Source organism: Dermacentor silvarum, chromosome 7, assembly GCF_013339745.2.
Source record: "Dermacentor silvarum isolate Dsil-2018 chromosome 7, BIME_Dsil_1.4, whole genome shotgun sequence".
NCBI lineage: Eukaryota > Metazoa > Arthropoda > Arachnida > Ixodida > Ixodidae > Dermacentor > Dermacentor silvarum.
Genome location: NC_051160.1, coordinates 76,443,215 through 76,465,307, shown reverse-complemented (window position 1 = coordinate 76,465,307; position 22,093 = coordinate 76,443,215). Strand labels below are relative to the sequence as shown.

Below are 22,093 nucleotides of genomic sequence, written 5' to 3'. Positions count from 1 at the left end.
GATAATAAGTGGTGTCTGCTGGGCGTCCATCGGAATGCAGCCACTGCGGCAGGGAATCGGACTCTGCACTTGGTGCTTAGCCGTAGAACGTCACAGCCACTGAACCAACGGGACAGGTATTAATCACATTCACCTGAAAATTTCACATATGGAATTTGGCGCGCAAATGCTACAGCAACGCGGGAGCGATATCAACAGCCCACACTCCTCATTAAATAACGCGATCGCAAAACACCTGCACGAGTTTTTCTCAGACGTCACCACAGAAGCTGAAAATAGTGTACCACTCTCCCTCCCTTCATGCGGCCAGCACATTCTCTCATCGCTTTATGAACAGAAGGGTTTCGGGTTTCTCAATCTGTTTTTTGAAACTAGACAGCCCGTTTTGCATCATCGTTACGATGACGTGTGGACTGCGCGCCGAGGTCACGTGTTGTATTATGCTCCGTCTTTCTTCCAAATAAACATCGACTCAAACTGAGTTCCGGAACGCCGTGCCCTTTCCAATCCACGTCTCGTTCGCACGAATGCTTGGCTGGCGCATAGAAACTGCGCGTATGTACGATCGTGGCTTCCGAAGTATCACTGCCTTCTGCTGCATGCTTTGAGCGGAGACAATGTAACGCAAAGATCAGAGACGTGCACTTGGTCCGCACTAGAGCTATTTGCCCGCCCACGTGCCTGTCATGCCACTCCAGATGATGACATTGATGAGGGTGGTATGCGCAATGACGTACAAGTACGGAGAACACAGCGAAGACATGCAGCCACAGCGGCAGTTAACTAGAGCATCCGGTCAAAGCGGTTGTTCAGGATGAAGATTATACAAGCGGTTTCGTTGTATGGGGCACGACTACTAGCGCTGGTGCTAAGTTTGAGCCGATGGCGCACCTCGACGAAAGTACCAGGGAAGTTTAAAACGAAATTGAGGGCGGCTATTGAGAGCACGAAGCGGGCGCAGAATGTGCGCAACATATCTCACGTAATCCCACATATAGTACATTTCCATTTAGGTCAGAAAAAAAAAAACTCAAAACACAAGACAAGAAAGAGGCAGACGCAGTACTGACTTGCCGAGTGTTTGATGTTACTGATCAACAGATATAAATGGAAAACCAGCGAAGGAAACGCATACACAAATAACCCTTAAGGAGTACACATGACTAACAACTATACACCACCACTAAAAAACACTAAAACCCCTACGTGTTTCCCACGTCAGCCCTCAAGCTTTCCATCACATTCACTGTTCTAGATACGAGCAGTTCTTTTCAGTTATGGCTGGTGACGGTAGATTGAGCATGCGGCTTCGAGAATTTCACCGGCAATGCGCGTACTCACAATGAACTTCAGTCGTTAGTAGAGCATTCTTCCCATAACTTCTTGTTTATCGTGTATGCGTTTCTTTCGCTGGTTTTAGTCTCATCTTATTACGCACCAACTTCGCCAGCTTAGCCTCGTTGGTATACTATCGAGCCGAAGCGATCTGCCGAGCCTGTCTTGTGATTTTGCGCTGTTTTTCCGTTCTCAAGACCATGCACCAACTGCAGATATACAACTGCAATCACATCATATTGCGTCTGCAGACTTTAGATTGTCTCAGCACTAAACAGCAACGAAGAGTTCGTTCTCTTATGCAAGCTTCCTAAAATGAATCCCTATACCCAACGCGGTGTCTCAATGGCTATGACGTTCTGCTGCCGAGCACAAGGTCACTGGTTCGAGTCCCCGTCACGGCGGCCACATACAGGTTGGAAGCGAATAGCAAAAAAAAAAAAAAAAAAAAAAGATTTGCGCGTGTGATTCCATTTACGTGCGAACTAAACAACCCTAAGTGGTCAAAATTATTCCGGACTGATGGATACGGTGCAATGCGTTTCTGAGCCAAGGCGTTGCTTTGGGACGTTCCTCCATCAATCAAAGGCTCGGCAACGTCTAGGGCAAGCTCCTCGAACAGGTCCAGTCGGATGAGATATTTTCGAGGCTATAGCGTGCCGACCTGCTCGCGGCGTAAGCAAAAAAAAAAAAAAGTTACGCGTGCTTGGAACAACAATTTATTCTCATCCGGTCGTCCAAACTATCTCGGAAATGAACAGAAGGAAGAGAACGCATAAGAACGAAAAAATAAAGCGACGGCGGCGGCGAACGGTTTTTTTTCCCTTCGCTTATTCTGGCAACCATTAAGGCTGCACTGTCAACCACCACCGTGCGGGATCGTAAGGGACAAAAAAAAAAAAAAAAAAGAGGGATAAAGGTGGCCACGCCACGCTTCTCCGCACCACAGCCGCAGCGCAGACGCAATCAATCAGGCCCTTCGGAGGGAAAGTAAGCGTCAAAAAAAACACCTTCGAAAACTGTTCTTTTCTGTGGCTTGTCGTGTTTTCTCCTCGCACCGGAAGCAATGTTAGTGCCTGCCGCTAGTCAGAGAGTAGCGGAAGTGTTTTCCCAGATCCGGATAAACCTATGGCATAGCTGCGGCGTCGGAAGGTGTAAGGGAGGGGGGGGGGGGGGACGAGTGAAGGGAGATTTTGAAGGCTGTGTACCTTAGATAAAGAGAAAAAACAACAACGAAAAAAAAAAACAAGGAAGCTGAAGGCTGGCATATAAGCCCGTCGATAACGAGAACGGGAGTAAAAGAAATTTTGGTACAGCAAACATAAGAAACTGCACAGGAACTCGAGAGTGGTGATGTGTTTACAAGGTTACCGGAACACCTCTTAGAGGTCTTGCACTGCTCCGAGTGATTCAGAAAAATAAATTAGATGAGGAAACGTTAACTTCCAGCTATTCTCGTGGGAAGTTATGGAATCAGTGTAGTTGGCGAACCGTGATGCAACTTTACGGAGAGGAAATCACGCGAGCAACAACAAAAAGAACAAGTTCACAAAACGTAAGTTCTCCTTGGCAGGTGAAAATGAGGACCCTATTGAATGCCAAATCCCAAGCACAACGCTCGCTAAACACGGGCACAAGCGGCACAGAAATACGAAGACACAGGGAAAGAAGAATGTTCGCGATTCGATAACAAGAGCTACATCTAAAGATATACGAGACGAAACGTGCCATTAACATCAAGAATTTGAGTTTGTCAGATCACTTAATGAGAGTAGCATCTAACCGGTGGTCGATTAGTGTTGCAAAGTACAGCTGCCAAGTGAAAGGCAACTCAGTGAAGCACTGCAGAGGTTAGGTGGCGTGACTGGAAAAGGAAAGTTGTAGGTGTAGGATGGAGTCAGCTAAATCAACGCAGGATTGATTGGAGATCGCTGGGAACGGCTTTTATCCCGTGCGGGACATAACGCCGACTGATGATGATGATGATGATGACGATGAATTTAGTCAAACATCGTAAGAGGGTAACTTACGATTAGGCTTCGGACCATGTCTTCCTCGGCAGGTGTGGGTGTTTTGCAGGCTGTAAAGGACAAAATGTAGGAAATATGTTAACAAAAAGAGAATGTTAAGGCGTTCTGGTGAAATCTGAGCAACAGCTCACACATCCGAAAAACAAATTAACAAACATAGATGTAAAGTAAGCATTTATGATTACTACGTAGGCATTACGGCCAAGTAGAAATGAAACACGATGCTATAGTCAAAAAACGGCGACGAATGAAGCGAATGAACCACTGGTTTCTAAGCGTCGCTCTTGGAACCCGGCTATATCGCTGGCACACCCAAGAGAAGGCCACAAAACTGGTTTGGATTATATTTCTTTCGAAGGGTTGTTTCAGTTTTACATTTGTACGAATTTGCTGAACACCTTCCTCTATTCTCAGACATTCTACATGATTACTACACTTTCACAGGCCTCACCATGCTGCAACCCTGGACTTCACGCTAACCCACGTTGAGATATCCTAGTGCTTTCCTAGATCTCTTCCAAGTTATCTCGTGTTCCTGATATCGGGCACATTTTTTCTGTAGTTTCCTTTCATTTACTGTGGAATTAGGTCAAAAGAAATAGCCTGCAGTACTCTTGGAAGATATACTATTCCTCTGTTATTTCTAAAGAAAAAAAATGAAGGAAACATTACAGTTGGAGGGGACACGATGATTCGCTAACCCCGAAAAATAAGGAAAACAGTCCGCAATGCTCCATGTAATATAATCCGAATACCAAAGAACGGACAAAAGTTTAAACTTTAGTCAAACGCCGAATACGCAAAGGACGGCTTCTCTCTGCAGTGCCTGTAAGTTTCATATGAGAAAACTATTTCCAGTAGAACACAAAGGCTAAGGCGTTACCGCAAAGTTAGAAACATGGCAGATTGATGGCTAACAAGTAAACATTTGCCGTCGAGCTGATCAATAATTTGTTCTGTTGTTTCCTGCCTTCCCAAAGCTGTTTTTATGCTTTTAATAGTTTCGCAATAACCCCGTAGACACGAAAGAAGCTGCTGTGAAGTGAGTTATGTTTCACAACGTAGCCGCAGAATTTCCGTCAAATCAAGGTACTCATCTTGTTCATTTTCTCATAAATGCCATCTACCCCAGTTCTCCGGACGTCGCCTCTTAACTGTCTAGCTACCAGCGCAGCAAGAGGGCAAATAATAGCGAGATTTATCGCTCATACTTATTTTTTGATTATCAATAATTCACTTGACATAGGATCGTGCAAGGTAGTTACTTCTGAAGCCTTTATTTGTCCTCAGAGAATTAACTAATACAGCTGCGACTACAGAACTTAAAATTCCGCATTCTTATATTTAAAATATTATACAGCTCGCACTACCGAAAAATCCATACGATGCAATAGAATTTGATTGCTGCCACTTTTTCTCGCTTTTACCCAGACATGCTACTTATTCGAGATGTTCACGAGGATTCCCGATTGCCTCGGATTCCCCGGTCCCATTTCATGGCTGAAATTATTATCTCAACTAGTAAATGGTTACTGTAACATTGACACTCGGACCCTCTTCGCTTTGGCAGCAGGGTACACTATGGGACACAGGCACTCTCTAGAGGTTAATCTCCGTTAACAAAACACAATTGGTTTAAGTATTCCTACTTCCCAAAAACAATAGCTGACTGGAACAACCTTTCTGAACAAACAGTAACACAGGATTCCTATTAAGATTTTTAGATGCCTCGTTATAGTGATGATATTGCTAAGATATATTTTTATGTCTCGTCTTGTTCGTTTTTAGCGCATTGTATTTCAGCAACAAGTGCGCTCTCTATTATTTTTCTATATTTACCACCCATTAAAATCTTGCATAAGATTGCAGTGTCTATAAATAAATAAATAAATAAATAAATAAATAAAACTAATAATATATTCATTGTTTTTGCTGTCTTAAGTGGGATAGTGGGATGGCAGGCTGCTCAGTAGTCTAGTCTTCTATACTGTAGCAGTGAATAACCAACGAGAACAAAAAAAAATTCCCAGGTGTCCTTAGCTATCGCCTAAGAGACGCGAAGGCGAAAGCCTTGTAAAGCCTACTGCAATTACTCTTAATCCACCCTAATCCTCCTTTGAAAACATCAATCTACCTCAATCGACCTTAATCCCCCTTAATCCAATCAATTATCAATCATTACTAACTTTGCTAATCATTAATCATTCTTTTATACACGGCTGGAGCATGATTTGGTTCACTTCTGGCCTTCCTTGGGTCACGTGACTTTATGTACCTCACAACGCGACCTTGAAATAGATTTCCTTAAAGAAAAAATCGCGGAGAGCGCAATTCGCCAAGGAGACCGAGTCGCGTGCGCGCATGATGCTTACTGTAGGGGTCATCGTCGACGCAAGCCGCCGCGGATGGATCGACCGGCTCCACGACGATGCTGACGGTGAGGCCGCTCTTGGCCAGCCCTTTCTCGGCGCCCAGGGTGAGGACGCCCTGCTCGCCGCTGGGTGTCGCCACTAGGCGGCCTTCGCTCTGCTGGAGAGAGGGAGAGAGTGAAATTGGGTAAATAAGTGTAGGCTTCGGATTCATTTCCGCGAGAGCAGGATTTAAAAAGAAATTAAATATTTAGAAGCAGTGAAAGTCCTAAGACCCGAACACAACTATGGGATATAATCGGTCTTGAAGGCGGTTTTTATTGTCTGCTGTTATGTTATGAACTTTAAAAACAATTTTTAACATTTAGATACCACGATTAGATGCCAAAAGCTGTGTCTACATGTACTCTTCATCTCCATCATCTGCTCATGGTTGCTATGATAAAAACTGCATTTCATTGTTTAAACGCAGAGATGGAGATGTAACTACGTGCAGTACAGTACATTGCCACGTTGCTGCCGCGTCCGGTATTTTCACATAATCTCAGTGGTTTCGAAACACACCTCAAGGTTGCTTTCCGTCGTCTGCAACGACACAGAGGCCTAAATAAATTCAGTGTCGAATTTCTCGAAAGCGGACGAGAAGAATATGAATAAACCATTTCTTTACAGTTACACATGCACCGTACTTCATATCCAGAATGAATGATCTGCGTAATCACTTCCGAGTGAATGTCGAAAAAATGTTGAAGGCGATGTGCAATGTACTGTACAAGGGGTGTTAGGTGGATAAAGGCTGCGTTCTGTGCTGTGTGCCAAGAAATAAGATGTTGCAAGAAATATCGCGCTGATTTCTGCATAACATTCGCGACACAACTTTTGCTTAGTAGGATGGGCTGAAGCCGCTTATGTGCCTACCAGACGCTTCAACGTCGCGTTGCTCTGTCAAATAAAGCGAGTATTTAGACAAAATGGATGATTTTGTACATCTTGATGGGGCAGCGAAAACGACGAAGACACGAGGCGATTTTGTCATCAAACTTTATAGGTGGATCGGGTATCAATAACCATACTACAATCCCCAAATAAACTGGTACCTCGCTGATTAGATTCTCAATTATTTACAGTGGAAACGGAAAGGAACACGGAAAGCCAACGCAATGCCTCAATTAAGTGACGCGAAGCTTGTTTGAGTTAACAGGCTATAGTAACAGTAGGTGATGACACGTGCGCGGTGTCACTGCGGCCCTGTTAGCTCTTTCAGTCGTGAGAACGAAGGTGGTTAATAACGCTTGCGAAGGAAAGAATGCTGAGAAGTGTGTGCACAGAGATGTTCGGCAATCACCTAAGCATGTGCAAATGGCTCATACCCATTTTCGAGGCCCGATCAAGAATGGACACACACCCAGTGACACATACGCGGTGACCGATGAACGGATATATATATATATATATATATATATATATATATATATATATATATATTTGGAAAATAAGATCACCGGCGATTACGATGATCCCCAATGCGAAATTTGAGCTCAGCTGTATAGGTTTTCATTTCGCGATATATTGCATGGCACGGACAATCTGTCTCGTGCAGCACGTTGCAAACGCAGCGATGTGCGGTGCGACTGCCTCGCTAATCGGGAGATCGCGAGAGGCAGCGCGTGGGTGACGCGTGGGCGCGATTCACGGCAGCCGCCACAGACAGACCTCCGCTCATGCAGCGCTTTGTTTCCGCATATGGTATCGGTGAACCGACGAAGGCGTACGTGCTAGTCCGGCGCCATCTTGTAGCGGTCGTCGCCGCAGAGCCCGTCTTGCGCGGCACTACGCCTTTCTTCTCACGCTTTCGCCATCCCCTCCTCCTCCACTTTCCGTCTCATGGTTCCGCTGCACTCTCCTCCGCTTTCATCCTCGCGCTCTATTTGCTATCGCCGTCGTTCAACCACGCTGCGCTCCGCGTTCGCTCTTGCATCCTGCGATGCGCTCGTTCGCTCGGTTACGAGGGACGCCGACGTTCGCCGCAGGAACTGGCGCCTAAAAACTACGCTCTAAATAACGGCCTTAAATGTCACGTGCTACTCCGTTTAGAGGTCAGTGTGGTTCAGAGATATCTATGAGCCGACATTACACGTGCAGGTATTTTCTCGCGATAAATCGCTCGATCACGTGGGTCGCGAGTGTGCTCACTGGTACATTATCGGTCAACAGTCGGGACTATATAGGTTGTCGATTCGGCGAGAAACGTCACTTACATAGGTCACAGGGTTACACCAAAACCCAGGAAAGGAGGGAAACAAAGCTTTGTATAAAAAATACGTAACGTAAGCATCCGACAGTATCAGGAAGATTAGAGATGCAAGCGTGAAATGCGTTCGCTGGTGCCCATAACGTGCCGCGCAAGCTATTTTCAGGCACCGTGACATGCATGAAAAAAAAAAAAAACCTTGCATGAAAAGCGTGACGCCATTTGGGAAGTCCGAGAAAATATGACGTCATAAGTATCACCAACACATTATGCTCCAACATAATTACAAGCAGCCTAATTAAGTACTCAAAGAACGCTAAAGTACAAAGAAATACCAGCGCCCCGGGCATCGACGGATAGTCGGTATAACTTATTACATCACGCGCGGAATGCCCTGCACGGGAACTTCGAAAGCGCCATAGTCGTTTCAATTAAGACGAAACTGAACAGCTGGCTCCGAGTCAAGCACACGTAAAACGCAGAAATGTTCTCATTAGAGAAACAATAGACCGATTTCAAAGACATTTTATGCATTTAAAAGAAAAAAAAAGAGAACTGTAGCGACTGAATGAAGGCATAATATTGATTTATCCCATCGTAGTTTTAAATAAAATTGCCGAAAATCAGTAACCTACAAAAGAATTGAAGTTCGTATTTCCGTAACTGACTAAAAAGAAGAAAAAGAAAAAAAAATCGCAGTTTTGTAAAGTGCTTCTTTCAAAGAATTGAAAGTGGACAAAATTGATAAATGACTCTACAGCTAAGGTGAAACCATTGCGATGTTTACGGGAGTTTTTGAAAAGCCATGCTCACACACTAGTGGTATACCGGGTGTACAAAATTAAACTTTACGGAATTTTTAAATATCACTTGTGGTAGGTAGCACAATTTTTATCGTTGAGCTACGAAGAAGCGGACACTACTAGCACGAGAAATCGAAACACATATTCAACTAATTAACAAAATATCACTAATTAAATTAGTTAATTACTTTACGACACATACTGCAATTTACGAATTGTAGCCGGTGAGTTTGCAAGACGCACCCACTTGGAAAGAATTTCCAGAATGACACCAGTTTCGAGGTATGCGCCATCAAACTCACCGTAAAAATGCACTGTTCCACTTTTTTACCAGAATGTTGTTTTATACATTGAAGCACGAAAGTAACTGGAACGCCCATGTATTTCGTCCAACACTTTGGGAAATACCTCGAAACTGGCGTCATCCTGGAAATTCATTTCAAGTGGATGCGTATTGCACATTCACCGGCTACAATTCGTTAATTGCAATATGTGTCATAAAGTAATTAACTAAGAAGTTTATTAGCCATTTTTGTTAATTATTTGAAAATGTGTTTCGATTTCTCGTGGTACTAATTCCCGCGTCTTCGAATAACCCAGCTCAGCGATAAGAATTATGCTAGCTGCCACAGGCGATTAAAAAAAAAAAATCCGTAAAGCTTAATTTTGAACCCCGGTATTTCAGAGTGGCGTATAGCAGTACAATTTTGTCCGCTTTAGATCTCGGAATAGGTGCCATTATTCTGGCATCACTTTTCGTTGCTCTGAATTGTAAACACGATGCCTCAGTTTTCTAAATTTCCGCGACTTTTTTAAATGTTCTGTAAAAAATGTTTCATGGCTTTATGTTTTTGAAAGGTCAGTAGATGTTCGCGTTTTATTCACGCAAAGAATTAATCAAGACCGGTGCAGTGGTTTCCGGGAAAACGATTGCTCCATTAAAATTCCCTTATATCATCATCATCAGCCTATATTTTATGTCCACTGCAGGACGAAGGTCTCTCCCTGCGATCTCCAATTACCCCTGTCTTGCGCTAGCGTATTCCAACTTGCGCCTGCAAATTTCCTAACTTCATCATCCCATCTGGTTTTCTGCCGACCTCGACTGCGCTTCCCTTCTCTTGGTATCCATTCTGTAACCCTAATGGTCCACCGGTTATCCATCCTACGCATTACATGGCCTGCCCTGCTCCACTTTTTCCGCTTAATGTCAACTAGAATATCGGATATATCCCCGTTTGTTCTCTGATTCACACCGCTCTCTTCCTGTCTCTTAACGTTAGTCCTAAGATTTTTCGTTCCATCGCTCTTTGTGCGGTCCTTAACTTGTTCTCGAGCTTCTTTGTTAACCTCCAAGTTTCTGCCCCATATGTTAGCACCGGTAGAATGCAATGATTGTACACTTTTCTTTTCAACGACAGTGGTAAGCTCCCAGTCAGGATTTGGTAATGCCTGCCGTATGCACTCCAACCCAATTTTATTCTTCTGTAAATTTCTTTCTCGTGATCAGGGTCCCCTGTGAGTAATTGACCTAGATAAACGTACTCCTTTACAGACTCTAGAGGCTGACTGACGGTCCTGAATTCTTGTTCCCTTGCCAGGCTATTGAACATTTTCTTTGTCTTCTGCATATTAATATTCAACCCAATTCTTACACTTTCTCGATTAAGGTCCTCAATCATTTGTTGTATTTCGTCCCCATTGTTGCTGAATAGGACAATGTCATGTGCAAACCGAAGGTTGCTGAGATATTCGCCGTTGATCCTCACTCGTAAGCGTTACCAGCTTGAATACTTGTTCTAAGCATGCAGTGAATAGCATTGGGGAGATTGTGTCCCCTTCCCTGACCCCTTTCTTGATAGGTAACTTTCTACTTTTCTTGAGGAGAACCAAGGTCGCTATGCAATCCTTGTAGTTATTTCCCAAGATATTCGCGTATGCCTCCTGCACTTCTTGGTTATGTAATGCCTATATGACTGCTGGTATCTCTACTGAATCAAATGCTTTTTTCGTAATCTACGAAATCCATATAGAGAAGTTCATTGTACTCCGCAGATTTCTCTATGACCTAATTGATGACATGGATATGATCCATCGTAGAATATCCCTTCCTGAAGCCAGCCTGTTCTCTTGGTTGGCTGAAGTCAAGTGTTGCCCTGATTCTTTTGGAAATTGTCTTGGTGAATATTTTATACAATACCGAAAGCAAGCTAATGGATCTGTAATTCTTCAATTCTTTAACGTCTCCCTTCTTATGGATAAGTATAATGTTGGCGTTCTTCCAGCTCTCTGGTACACTTGAAGTTGTGAGGCATTGCGTATAAAGGGCCGCAAGCTTTTCAAGCATGATATCTCCTCCATCTTTGATTAAATCAACTGTTATTCCATCTTCTCCAGCCGCTTTTCCCCTGGTCATGTCTTTCAAGGCCCTTCTAACTTCATCGCTAGTTATACAAGGAGCTTCTGTATGCGGTTCATCACTATTTCGAATGGAAGTAGCTTGGCTGTTTTGGGCACTGTACAGGTCAGTATAGAATTCTTCCGCTGCTTTTACTATATCATCGCAATTGCTGATGATATTACCATGTTTATCTTTCAGTACCTGTTATCTTATATCTTAACCTGCTTATCTTATATAGTACCTGTTAACTGAAGCACTTATCTACGCTTCAAATAACGTTTTCATACCTATAGTGATTTAGCCACGGCGAGTCAGTGATCTGGCCACGGCGAGTCGACCAAAATCAACCTTTCGCGCAAGTTCACTTTTATTCCGTATAATTTACCTGCCCGGAAAATGTTATTCAAAAGATGTATCAAAACAGAAAGATTGAAGCCTTCCGGAGGCAAGATAATGTGAAATAGGCGCGAAAACATTCCTCTTAGTGCAGTCGTGACGTGAATAAGGAAATAACCACTTTGTTTAATTCGTATTCGAAGTGGGAGACACCGTAGGGCACATACTTCCACCAAATGAGCAACGATATTGGCATCGCAAAACCTTAACTTGCCATTCGAGTACTGACGCGCATAAAATATTAATGACATTACTCCCATCGATGGCAAGGAAATAAGTGCTTTAAAGCTGTTCGCCTTAGCATGACTAATCAACGTACGTCATAACGAACAGACTGAAAAGGCCAGAACAATCGGCGACACTCAAACGCACTCTCGTGAGGGAACCTGCATATCAATTTCGAATACGCAGTATTAAATGGCTTAAGCATAAATGTCGGAAACATATAGTTGAAACTTGTGCATCGATGAAATTCCAAAGGTAAGAAAGAAAATCATGGAAATTAGACAAGAACAGTGGTAATTCTGCATTATTCCTGTCGAAAATGTGCTGATAACGTTTGCTATACAGCACCTAAGCGTGGCATACACCATCAAATTAGTCAGTTCTTTACTGTTTCATTTTCTGGCGGTCATTACATTTACAGGTGTAGCGACAGAACCTGTCGCGTACACACAATCTCTAACTAATTGTATAAAAAAAAAACGTAAATGTTGAAGCACTTAACTTCAGTGCGCTCTCGGGTGTCACGCGCATTCCAGACAGTTCGCTCTGTTGCGCTGAAGTGTAGAAATATACCGACCATATATCATCGTGCACACTGTCGAACTTTCGATACCAACCATATGAATGTCGACGGGAAATAGAATGTTAACGATAGCAATTACATTACCTCGACGAGGTGATGCCATAAATTTGAATTTGCACAGATGGAAGCCATTATACCAGCGCAAATTGAGAAATGATTGCGCGAAGCACAAATACGTGAAAAGAAAAATGCGTGACGCGGGCTGCTAGTAAAACGAGTTAACAATGGTTTAGCGAGGAGGTAAGAGAGAAAAAAGAACGGATTAGTTAAGAAATTAACAAAAATTGAAGACGCGAACTTCATAATGTACGCACATTGTGTACGTATATGCGTTCTGGTGCCTGCGTCACACGTATGAACGCCAGGCAGACTACGCACAATACGGGCGCGCTTAAAGCAACGTCCAAGTAGTAATAGATGTCACACTGCAGCTCAAATGATGATAACAACGACAACAACAACATGCTTATTATTATTCATATCGTCATCATCATTATTATTATTACAGTTGACTCCCGTTATTTAGACCACGGGTATTTCGATTCTTCGCCTAATACGAACCTTATATTTCTACAGAGGCAAAACTGGTTTAGTTCGAAGGCGATGCATGCCGCATCGGTTAATTCGACCCCCACCGACTTCAACCAGCGATCTCTCAGGCGTACAGCGTTTGCTAAGAGCTTGAAAACGCAAGAAATTTAGCCGACAGTGCAACTGCTTATTTTTTAGTGCCGGACGCTCCTTTCACCCGATAAGCCAACTGTTCCCCTCTGTTTTCGTGTCGAACATTCTTCCTGGACTCATTCACGGACTCTGGGAAGAGTCCGTGAAATTAGCTATTTATAAGGCATTATTTGCTTCTTACATAAACTATTCGCATTTAGTTCCGGGAACAACAACGGAACCAAATCTTGCACTTGTCAGGCAACGCAAAAAGTTAATAAATAAATACACAATGTTCTGTGAGTTGGTGCTAATTTGCCAACCTCAGAACCTAGTCGCCAACTCTTCAAAATGGTTAAAGTAGCCCGAGTAAATGAGCTATATTGTAACAAGCTTGCCCGTGAATAATACGGCCTTAGCGTTAAGAAACGCAGCCCTTTCGTCTGACATTTCATTTCGAGATCCAACGTGTCATGCTAGAAATATTGATCAGTGGATAATCCCCACACTGTCGAATTAACCACGGCATAAAAAATGAGCAGAAATTATTCGCCTAGAATGTTAAATCATTTCCCAAAATCCGAAACTTGTATTGCAAACATCAGTTTCACACAACTAGTTGCGCGTTTACTAATTAAAGCAAGTGACACACGTGTGACGTGTGCGTTATTGCTGATACTTCCCACGCGCTAACAAATCTCGCCTATAATGCTTGTTCATGAGTTTGCACCGTTCCCTTTAACAGTTGACCACACAGTAACATCACGTACAGTGCGCGAGCAAATCAGGAGACCAGGGTTAGCGATTTTTATTTTTGCGTAGCCAAAGCAACAAGCCGAAAGCGAAGCTGTATACAGACCGCGTGAGCGTGTTCGACCTTTGCAATGCACTGACAGAATTAGACGGCTGTACCATGCACAAATGTGATTTCCTTTTGTTTCACAATCTTTCCTTCTTTTTTTGCCGATACCATGGTCTAAATTTTTGCTCCTGAGCCTGCATACCTAATAGTATGAGCGCTATATACGCTATAAACATAGCATGTTCCGCATACAATGGAAAATTTCCAGCTGGAAACATCTGGCCGTGTCGAATAAAAAGCTGCCTAACACAGAGAGAGCCCACAAAGTATATATATATATATATATATATATATATATATATATATATATATATTGCGTGCGAAACAAAAAAGAAACGTGTTGTTAGAGCACCGGTCTTCAACAACTGCACAATAAGGCTTACGCAAACAGCAGGTCGCGCTCTCTCGAGCTGAACTTACCAAGAAAAACGTAAAATGTTTTTATCTGTACGACGTCATACACTCGGCGAGTAACACGAAACTCGACAAAGGCGCGCCCAGCCTTCCGGTAACTTCTTATAGTGCGTCAAAATTCCCACGTCTCGAGAAACGCGCGCTCAATGCTTACGGAGAGGCGAAGGCATCAACAGGATTCCGTAAAACTAACGAACTACGTACGTATATAGCTGAGAAGCGGAATAGATTTCAAACGAGCCTTAAGAAGCACATTTTAGAAAAAAAAAATGGTGGAATAAACCACTGCATGGTGGTTTACGACGGGCGCCGTGGTGGAGTTCTCTGGATTCATTCTCACCAACTGAGGCTTCTTTAACGTCCCCCTAAATTTAAGTGCAGTAGAACCCGGATATATCGAATCTGAAGGGGACCACCAAAAAGTTTGATATATAGGACATTCGGTGTTTCAAGTAACTTTATACAACAATTTTGAAGGGTATTTTACTGCTGTTCGTTACACACAATAATTCGTTATGTGTTGGTTCGATATATCCGGGTTCTACTGTACACAAAGGCATTTTCCGATTTAACCCCCGTTGAAATGAGGCCACTGGGGCGGGCGGCGATACAGAAATACACCTTTACATTTACATATACGAGGAGGCAACGAATATAGCACTAGCATTCTCAATTAGTCGAATCACAGTTTTGATGAGCGTAATTGTACAAACTTACGGCATGAATCACTTCCAGAGGAGCCGTTTATGACCGAGCGGGCTGCAGGTCTAACGGATACACTTATGAGTGCTAATATGTATCCCGCGTATATTGGAAATAAAGCATTCAGTTTGCATCGGTTGTAAAGCGTTTGGTGCCACTAACATTCGAAGCGAAGTTAAGAAAAAAAATAAGTTAGTGTAATTTCGCAAAAGTTTTGAAAGCACCCGTGCACTCACCATGTTCACCTGCGGTAGGGGGAACGGTTCCGGGTGTTGAATCTGGACGGGATCCGTGGTGACAGCGCTTTGGGCAAACCCACTCGATTCACTGCGAAGAGGAAACAAAGTACGAGAAAGATTAGGCAAGGGGTCCGTTGAGCATTTTGATCATGATTATTATTGTTATTACTAGTACAACAACTGCCTGTTAGCTAAGAACATGGGATACAGCGCAAGCAGTAAGGAACAAAAAACAAAGAAAACCGATAAAGCGACGGACTGCAAACACATTAAACGTAGCACGACAGTCAACCAAGCTCCACTGCAAAGAGAAACAATGAACAACATTGTGCGACGACGACAACAACAACAACGCCAACAACGTCGACACATAGAAAAAGTAACAACAACAACAAACACGCCGATCCAATGCAATGTTGCAATTCTAAATGACGCGCACCTTGTTGGCGAGGTAGCAGCGATAGTAGATGACACGGGCGCGCGCGGCCTCGCCGCCTGCAGCTGTTAGCTGCGTGTGTCCCATGGTCATTACGATGCTTGTTCAAGGTATGGAAGGTTGATGACGGAGGCAGTGCACACGACACCTATCTAAACACGTTCAACGCTTATAATCTAAATACACTTAGCACATATATCAATATAGTTAGGGCTCAGCGTACGCATATATTTATGTACGCCGAGTTTGCTATATTCGCATGTGCTACGCTGAGCACGAGAAACGGAACGCAATTGCCCATAGCCACGTGTTCATTATTACGTTGGAGTAAAGTTCCTCCCTCCCACTTCCCCAGGTGTTGCATAGTTCTACAAGCCAATTACTAAATAATGAATAATAATAAGGCTTTACCTCAAGTGACACCTTAGCTTTCTTTTTTTCTTTTACAGATGTGATCTCCATGGCCAAAAATAAACGGGAACAATTTCTTCCAATTTACCTCGATAATTACTCTGGGGGTTCTGGGTGCCGAAACCACAACATGATAATGAGGCTCATCGCAATGAATTAATTTCATTAATTACGACCCCCCATCGAAATGCGGACGAAGTGGCCGGGATTCGATCCCGCGTCCTCGGAGTTATAATAGTAGCGCAACGCCGTAGCCCCTACGCCACCACGGCGGGTAGCTGTGTTAATCATATTACGTGCGTCGAATGTGAGAACGTGAGTAACACGAACCGAGTTGCAAGTTAGCGCCGGTGTGTATTCATCACTTGGTCCCCGTCGTTGCTTTTTCTCTGCTCTAGATTCTCACCTTTTAGCGAATAATTCGCCAACTTTCAGGAAGGTAAAAGAGCACTCGTTAATCCTCGTCGCGTATACAGATCAAAGGCCGTCCCGTATCCAACCAAATAGCCGCACAAAAAATCGCGCAAACAAACCAGCAAACAAACCCACACTCACTGATGTCGCCGTTTCCGTCGGCGTGAGTACATGTGCGAGCAAACAAAACGCGACTCCCGGAAGCGACGAATCGCAGCTCTAGCCACGAGAGGCCGAGACCCTCAGGTCGACGACGAAGCGAACTGAACACGAGAAGCAAACATTGCGTCACCGATCGCCCGTGCATTGTGTGTCAATCCCTCGCATTCATTTGCTTGCATGGGGGAAGCTGCTTTGGCAGTGTCGAATCCACGCCTGTGCAGCCTTTTTGTTTTCGCAACATACGAGAAAGGGAAAAAAAAGAAATAAAATGTCCTGCTGCTTGTGTTTGCTTTCGGGTACAACGGCAGCTGCGCAGAAAGAAGCTGTTGCTGACCGCGTCCTCAAAGCGCGCGCGATTTCCGCGCTTGCGTAATAGCTTTACCGAATTCTAAAGATAAACACTGAATCATTCGACACCATACTATTTCAAAACTTAATTCTCGCTTCTTTTGCGTAACAGAATCGATTAGTATATAAACGAAAGTGAAGCCTTCACTCTTATACGGCCGATAATCCTTAACGCTGAACCCTAATGCTCCATATCACCGTGACATTTGACGCAATTCCCGCTAAGTTAGTGTGACGTCACAAACTTCAGGAAGCTTTCGCGCGATTAAGCAGTTTTCGTAAAGGAAAAAAAAAGTTCGAAGGCCATTCAACCTCCAGTTAAAGTCGATCAAGGACAATGACCTTCAGATGGCTGTGATCGAGTGAGAATTGCTCGGGCTACTGCGGACGGCACTCGATAACGTGATTCCTCGAATGAGGGTAGTAGGAAGAGCGTCGGACTGCTTAATTTTTTTTGACTGCACAATCTTTGGGATCGCCCAACGAAAAAAGGAGTAGAAATACAGGTACCCAATACGAAAAAGTAGGCGCATAGCTAGCTAAGAAAGACATTGTCTTTAAAAAATCTGTATAATATCGCTATGCCACGTCCTCGCTTGCTTCAGAGTGCACAGCCATGCTTAGCTATAAAAGACGTTGCCGAAATCGATGACGTCATCAGACACGCGGTCCGTTCATTATGGATAAGCGTTGTCACCTACTCGGCCTTGGTATTCACACCCTTTTGAGGATTCTCGGGTTTTTCAGTATCCCAGGGGTTCAGCTAGGGATTCCCATTGTGAGAGTTACGTTCTTGGTAATCCGCAAATGCGTTACGTAAAGTTAGCTTAACTTATGTATTACTCAGTATTGTTTTGCTAATTCAACCAAGTCTGCGAGGCAGACCCACGTTACACCTTGCAAGCTACGGCACTCGCGTACACGTGACAGCTGGCAGGACTCGGGTTACGACTGCGAGCGTCAACTACCCCAAAGAGAGAGAGAGAAAGAGAGACAGAGTAGCGCTTTATTCTCTCCATCTCTCTGTACAGTTTCTTTTTCGCCCGCTTTGCTGGGTATACAATGCATGAGGTATAACGCGAAAGAAAATACTATAACCTCTCACATAAGCTTCTTCGGTAGTGACGTCATAGCGCGTCTTCGGGTGGCGTTCATTACGAGCACCTGTTTTCCGTCAATTAACGCCGAACGATCTGCATGAAGGGAGCGAGACTGCAGAGGCGATAGCGGAGCATGATAAAAACGCAATAAGAGAAGACGCCAGGGGAGGCAGTTCGTGGAGGGGGGGGGGGGGGGGGGGGGGTCGACGATTTACGGCTGCGTCGCTCCCCGCTAAGCTCGTTTCGTAAAACACCTGCGAGCCATATGCGGCACTCCTCCGTTTCCTAAGAATCACGCGCAGAATCGCGCTCCTGTAATGGGCGAGGCGCAAACTAACAAAGGAACGGCGCTTCGCGAAGTGCGCGCGAGGTGCCCTCCTAAAAGTACCGAATTCTCAGACATACAGAGCGCGGCCACGAACGTAATGCCGCAGCGCGGACCATTCGAAATGTTAGGAGCGCGAAAGCAAGAAATGCACCGTTACGGCGATAGCGAGATATCGCCTTCAGGCAGAAATTTTGATCGACTGTCGACGCATGTGTGAAACGCACATAATTTTATGCCAGTGTGCTTGAGACTCCACTGAAAGCAAATCAAGGTGGTAGAATGACTGTTTGTGCATTTTGTGATAAGTCATCATAATTACAGGGTAACTAAATACTCGAATATTGTAAGTCAGTCATGCTGCGTTTCTTCATAATAAAAGGATTGAATCACCCGCTCGAATTACACACACAAGTTATTTATTGGCCACAAGCATTTCAAGAATGAAAAAGCAAAAAAAGAAACATTTCGAGGTTGCTACCGACATGCCCCACGTCAAACGTCCCGTAAAACCTTCACCGAAGCGGTATTCTCTAACGATACATATCACTCAGAATTCAAGTAAAAGTAATATAGGTTAGCAGAATGTTCAATTTACAATTTACCCTAAGCTTAATGCTCGTGCTCTATTCCTCGTTACTACTGCACAGAAATGGCAAAAATAGGTCGCGTCCAGGAGTGTGGACGCCATGTCTGAAGGGGGTATGTACAGTGCACCTGTTCGTTCACCAGTTCTCACTTCCTTCGTCAAAGAAAACAAGAGGGTCACTGGAGGAAAGGTGTAAGCCCGTGGTGGTAATGTAGCAGCAGGCGGGGTTAGCTTGGTATGCTTAGTCGGCCATTGATCCGACTGAGCAGGCCGATATCTGACTCAGGTCCATTGTTCTATATACAGGGGGTCATCGAGGCCACCATGGTGGTGTTGTAGAGCCAGCACTGTCAGAAGATGAGCGTCAGCTCGATCACATTATCTCTATAGCAGCCCTGTGGAGGCAGTGAATAGGACGCCAATGTGGCATACGTAACGTGATGCGAACACGATCAGCATTCGCACGACAGAAGATATCAAGTTCGATACTCGTACAATAGATATGACGTCACACACACGCGCAGACGGCTCGCAAAAGCGCAACGTCGACTACAGTATATGTATATGCGAGAAATGCAGTAATACAACAAAACAAACCACAGAGGAAGGCGCGAAGAAAGTTTGCAGAAATACACGACGCAAATTCAACGAAGAAACGAATAATTAACGGCTGATGAATATAAACTAACCGCATCGACTAACGATTGGCCTACGATGCATACGATGTTTGAGACTAAATATATGCATACAGGCACCTGACACTGCATCGATAGATCGAAACAAAAAAAAAAAAAACGCTAGCAAGCTGCCGACCGATAAGACTTGTGATACGGGAGGCTGCCGCGTACTGTACGACCAATCATTTTACACCAGCTTAGTTCTTTTAGAGTGCCATGACAGTCAATATAAGTTATAGTCAATATAAGTTATCTCTCTCTCTAAAAAATTCTCGCCTGTTCGGGTTTATCTTGTTCGACAAGAAGGGCCGTCATCAATCTCGCGTGCGCAAGCTTCATTTTTCTTTAACGCTCCGCGCCAGGAACATTACAGTCAGTACCGGCATGCGCCTATCAGCGCAACATGGCGTTGATGGCAAGAAAATAGCGAGAGCAGTGCATCAAATAAAGACAGTGCACGCAAGATTAATGAACATTATCATTTGTGGGACAATATAAGCCCTGTATACGCGTATAACACTTTTTATTCCTTGTTAGTGTGCTCGCCAAGCACACCCTCGTTCACAAACGCTAGGCAGGACTGCGAAACCCGAATTCGCTTTCAAGCAAGTATTACACCTGCAGCGTACAACCCACCGTGGTTGCTCAGTGGCTATGGTGTTGGGCTGCTGAGCACGAGGTCGCGGGATCGAATCCCGGCCAAGGCGGCTGCATTTCGATGGGGGGCGAAATGCGAAAACACCCGTGTACTTAGATTTAGGTGCACGTTAAAGAACCCCAGGTGGTCGAAATTTCCGGAGTCTCCCACTACAGCGTGCCTCATAATCAGATTGTGGTATTTGGCACGTAAAACCCCACAATTTTTTTTGCAGCGTACAATTTCCAATTTGCGCACTGCGTTAATATGGAACAAATTATCTCAATGAGAATTTAATCTCGCGGAGTGCTTTCTATTGGCGTCGATTTAGAGTCCCTATTAAAAATTTTATTCGAAACTGTGCTCCCTTCTTGATTCGCGCTTCACGAGAAGGTATGAACCCTGGTGAAGTGCCTTAGATAGGTTGGCCAAAGGTGAGATAGGTTTTCCCGTATTAGCTAAGGACAGCCTGGTGATGTTTTACTTGGCATGAAACCGCCAACCCGAACAAAATTCGCAGGTCAGTGGGGTGACGAGACCGACTCTGATAAATATAGTTTCCACGTGACGTCACGGAAGCGGCTTCTCCCCGCGCTGTAGTACCCGAACATGGTTGTCCCGATGACGTCAGTGCACCATATCACGCGCACATTATTTTGATTGTTTTGAGCGTTTTCACCTCATTACAACTAATCGATTTGTCGCTCGGCGCAAGACGCGCGTGTCATGCTGCCGTGCTGTGGCATTTCTTGCTTATACGCAGCTTCTCGACGTGCTTCTACTCCAGGATGGCGGTCGTGATGACGTCAGTGCAAACTATATATCGTTGCAGGTATGAACACATCGGCCAGTCTGAGCAGACACGTAAGGAAGAACGGACACATAGCATTATCAAAACATGCGACACGAACTATGTGGTATAAACACTCGATTATCTGTGCTGCTGTTCAGTTATTGTTCTACAACTTTATCAAACGCGTAGTGTAAGAAAACAAAGCTTTCACACAGCGCACGCTATATTGATTACAATTTTGTCCTACATTACAAACGTGCAACAAAATATGCGACAACACTCTACTGTCGTCTATGTTACTGTCTATTATATAGAAAGTATCCGGCGGGGATCACAGGGAAGCTATTTAGTGCGCGCAAGATTGATGACGATTCTGTCCTGTCGAATTGACGCGGTTAATTCCTGCGTATCTTGGTTTGTACCACCGGCCAATCCACCTAATGTCGGTCATCTGTGGTTATCGCTTGCCGGGATACAATACCACAGCAAAAAAAAAAAAGGAATGATAATAACCTCGCCTGACCGAATTTTGCCCAATAAGGTATTCCGCTCTATTCATATGTTGGCTTGAAAGACGCTTCACCGCATGTCTCTCGTAAGCTCTTGGGTTAGCTTTCTTGCATAACTGATTTGCTCAGCGGTGAAGCCGCCTGTTGGCGGCTACAAAAAAAACACGCGGTACGTTTCCTGCATGACACAGTCTCTCTCTCAGGGTGTCGATTTACGACGAGCGAGAACCGCATATTTGTAAAATGGGTAAAACCAAATTGTGCGCTAACGCGGTGGACCCGCGTACAGTCAGCCCCCTTGCCGTCCGACGCCGGCCGCGGCACAGTCGTTTCGGGGTCTGGCGCCACTGTTACGCCATAGGCGAAGTCGTCGAGACAGGCGTTCGTGCTCCGCATATCGCGTTTCATATTTGGTCGAT

At 44.4% G+C, this 22,093-nt stretch overlaps 1 protein-coding gene across 10 annotated transcripts in view; it reads right to left on the bottom strand.

Annotated features, from left to right (window-relative positions):
* LOC119458238 (uncharacterized) overlaps positions 1–22,093 on the bottom strand; it is a 79,718-nt gene that overhangs the window by 5,654 nt on the left and 51,971 nt on the right. For 2 of the 10 annotated variants that reach the window (XM_049670883.1, XM_049670882.1), the window contains exons 2-5: positions 18,150–18,237; positions 15,271–15,361; positions 5,738–5,894; positions 3,366–3,415 (exon numbers count right to left, since the gene is read on the bottom strand). In XM_049670883.1, the coding sequence (XP_049526840.1) occupies positions 3,366–3,415; positions 5,738–5,894; positions 15,271–15,361; positions 18,150–18,199 (348 nt within the window). In that variant the 5' untranslated portion in view covers positions 18,200–18,237. Of the gene's footprint in view, positions 1–3,365; positions 3,416–5,737; positions 5,895–15,270; positions 15,362–16,675; positions 16,812–18,149; positions 18,253–22,093 lie in introns of those variants that run through there. The other 8 variants (XM_037720068.2, XM_049670881.1, XM_037720067.2 and 5 more) reach the window with 6 other exon arrangements.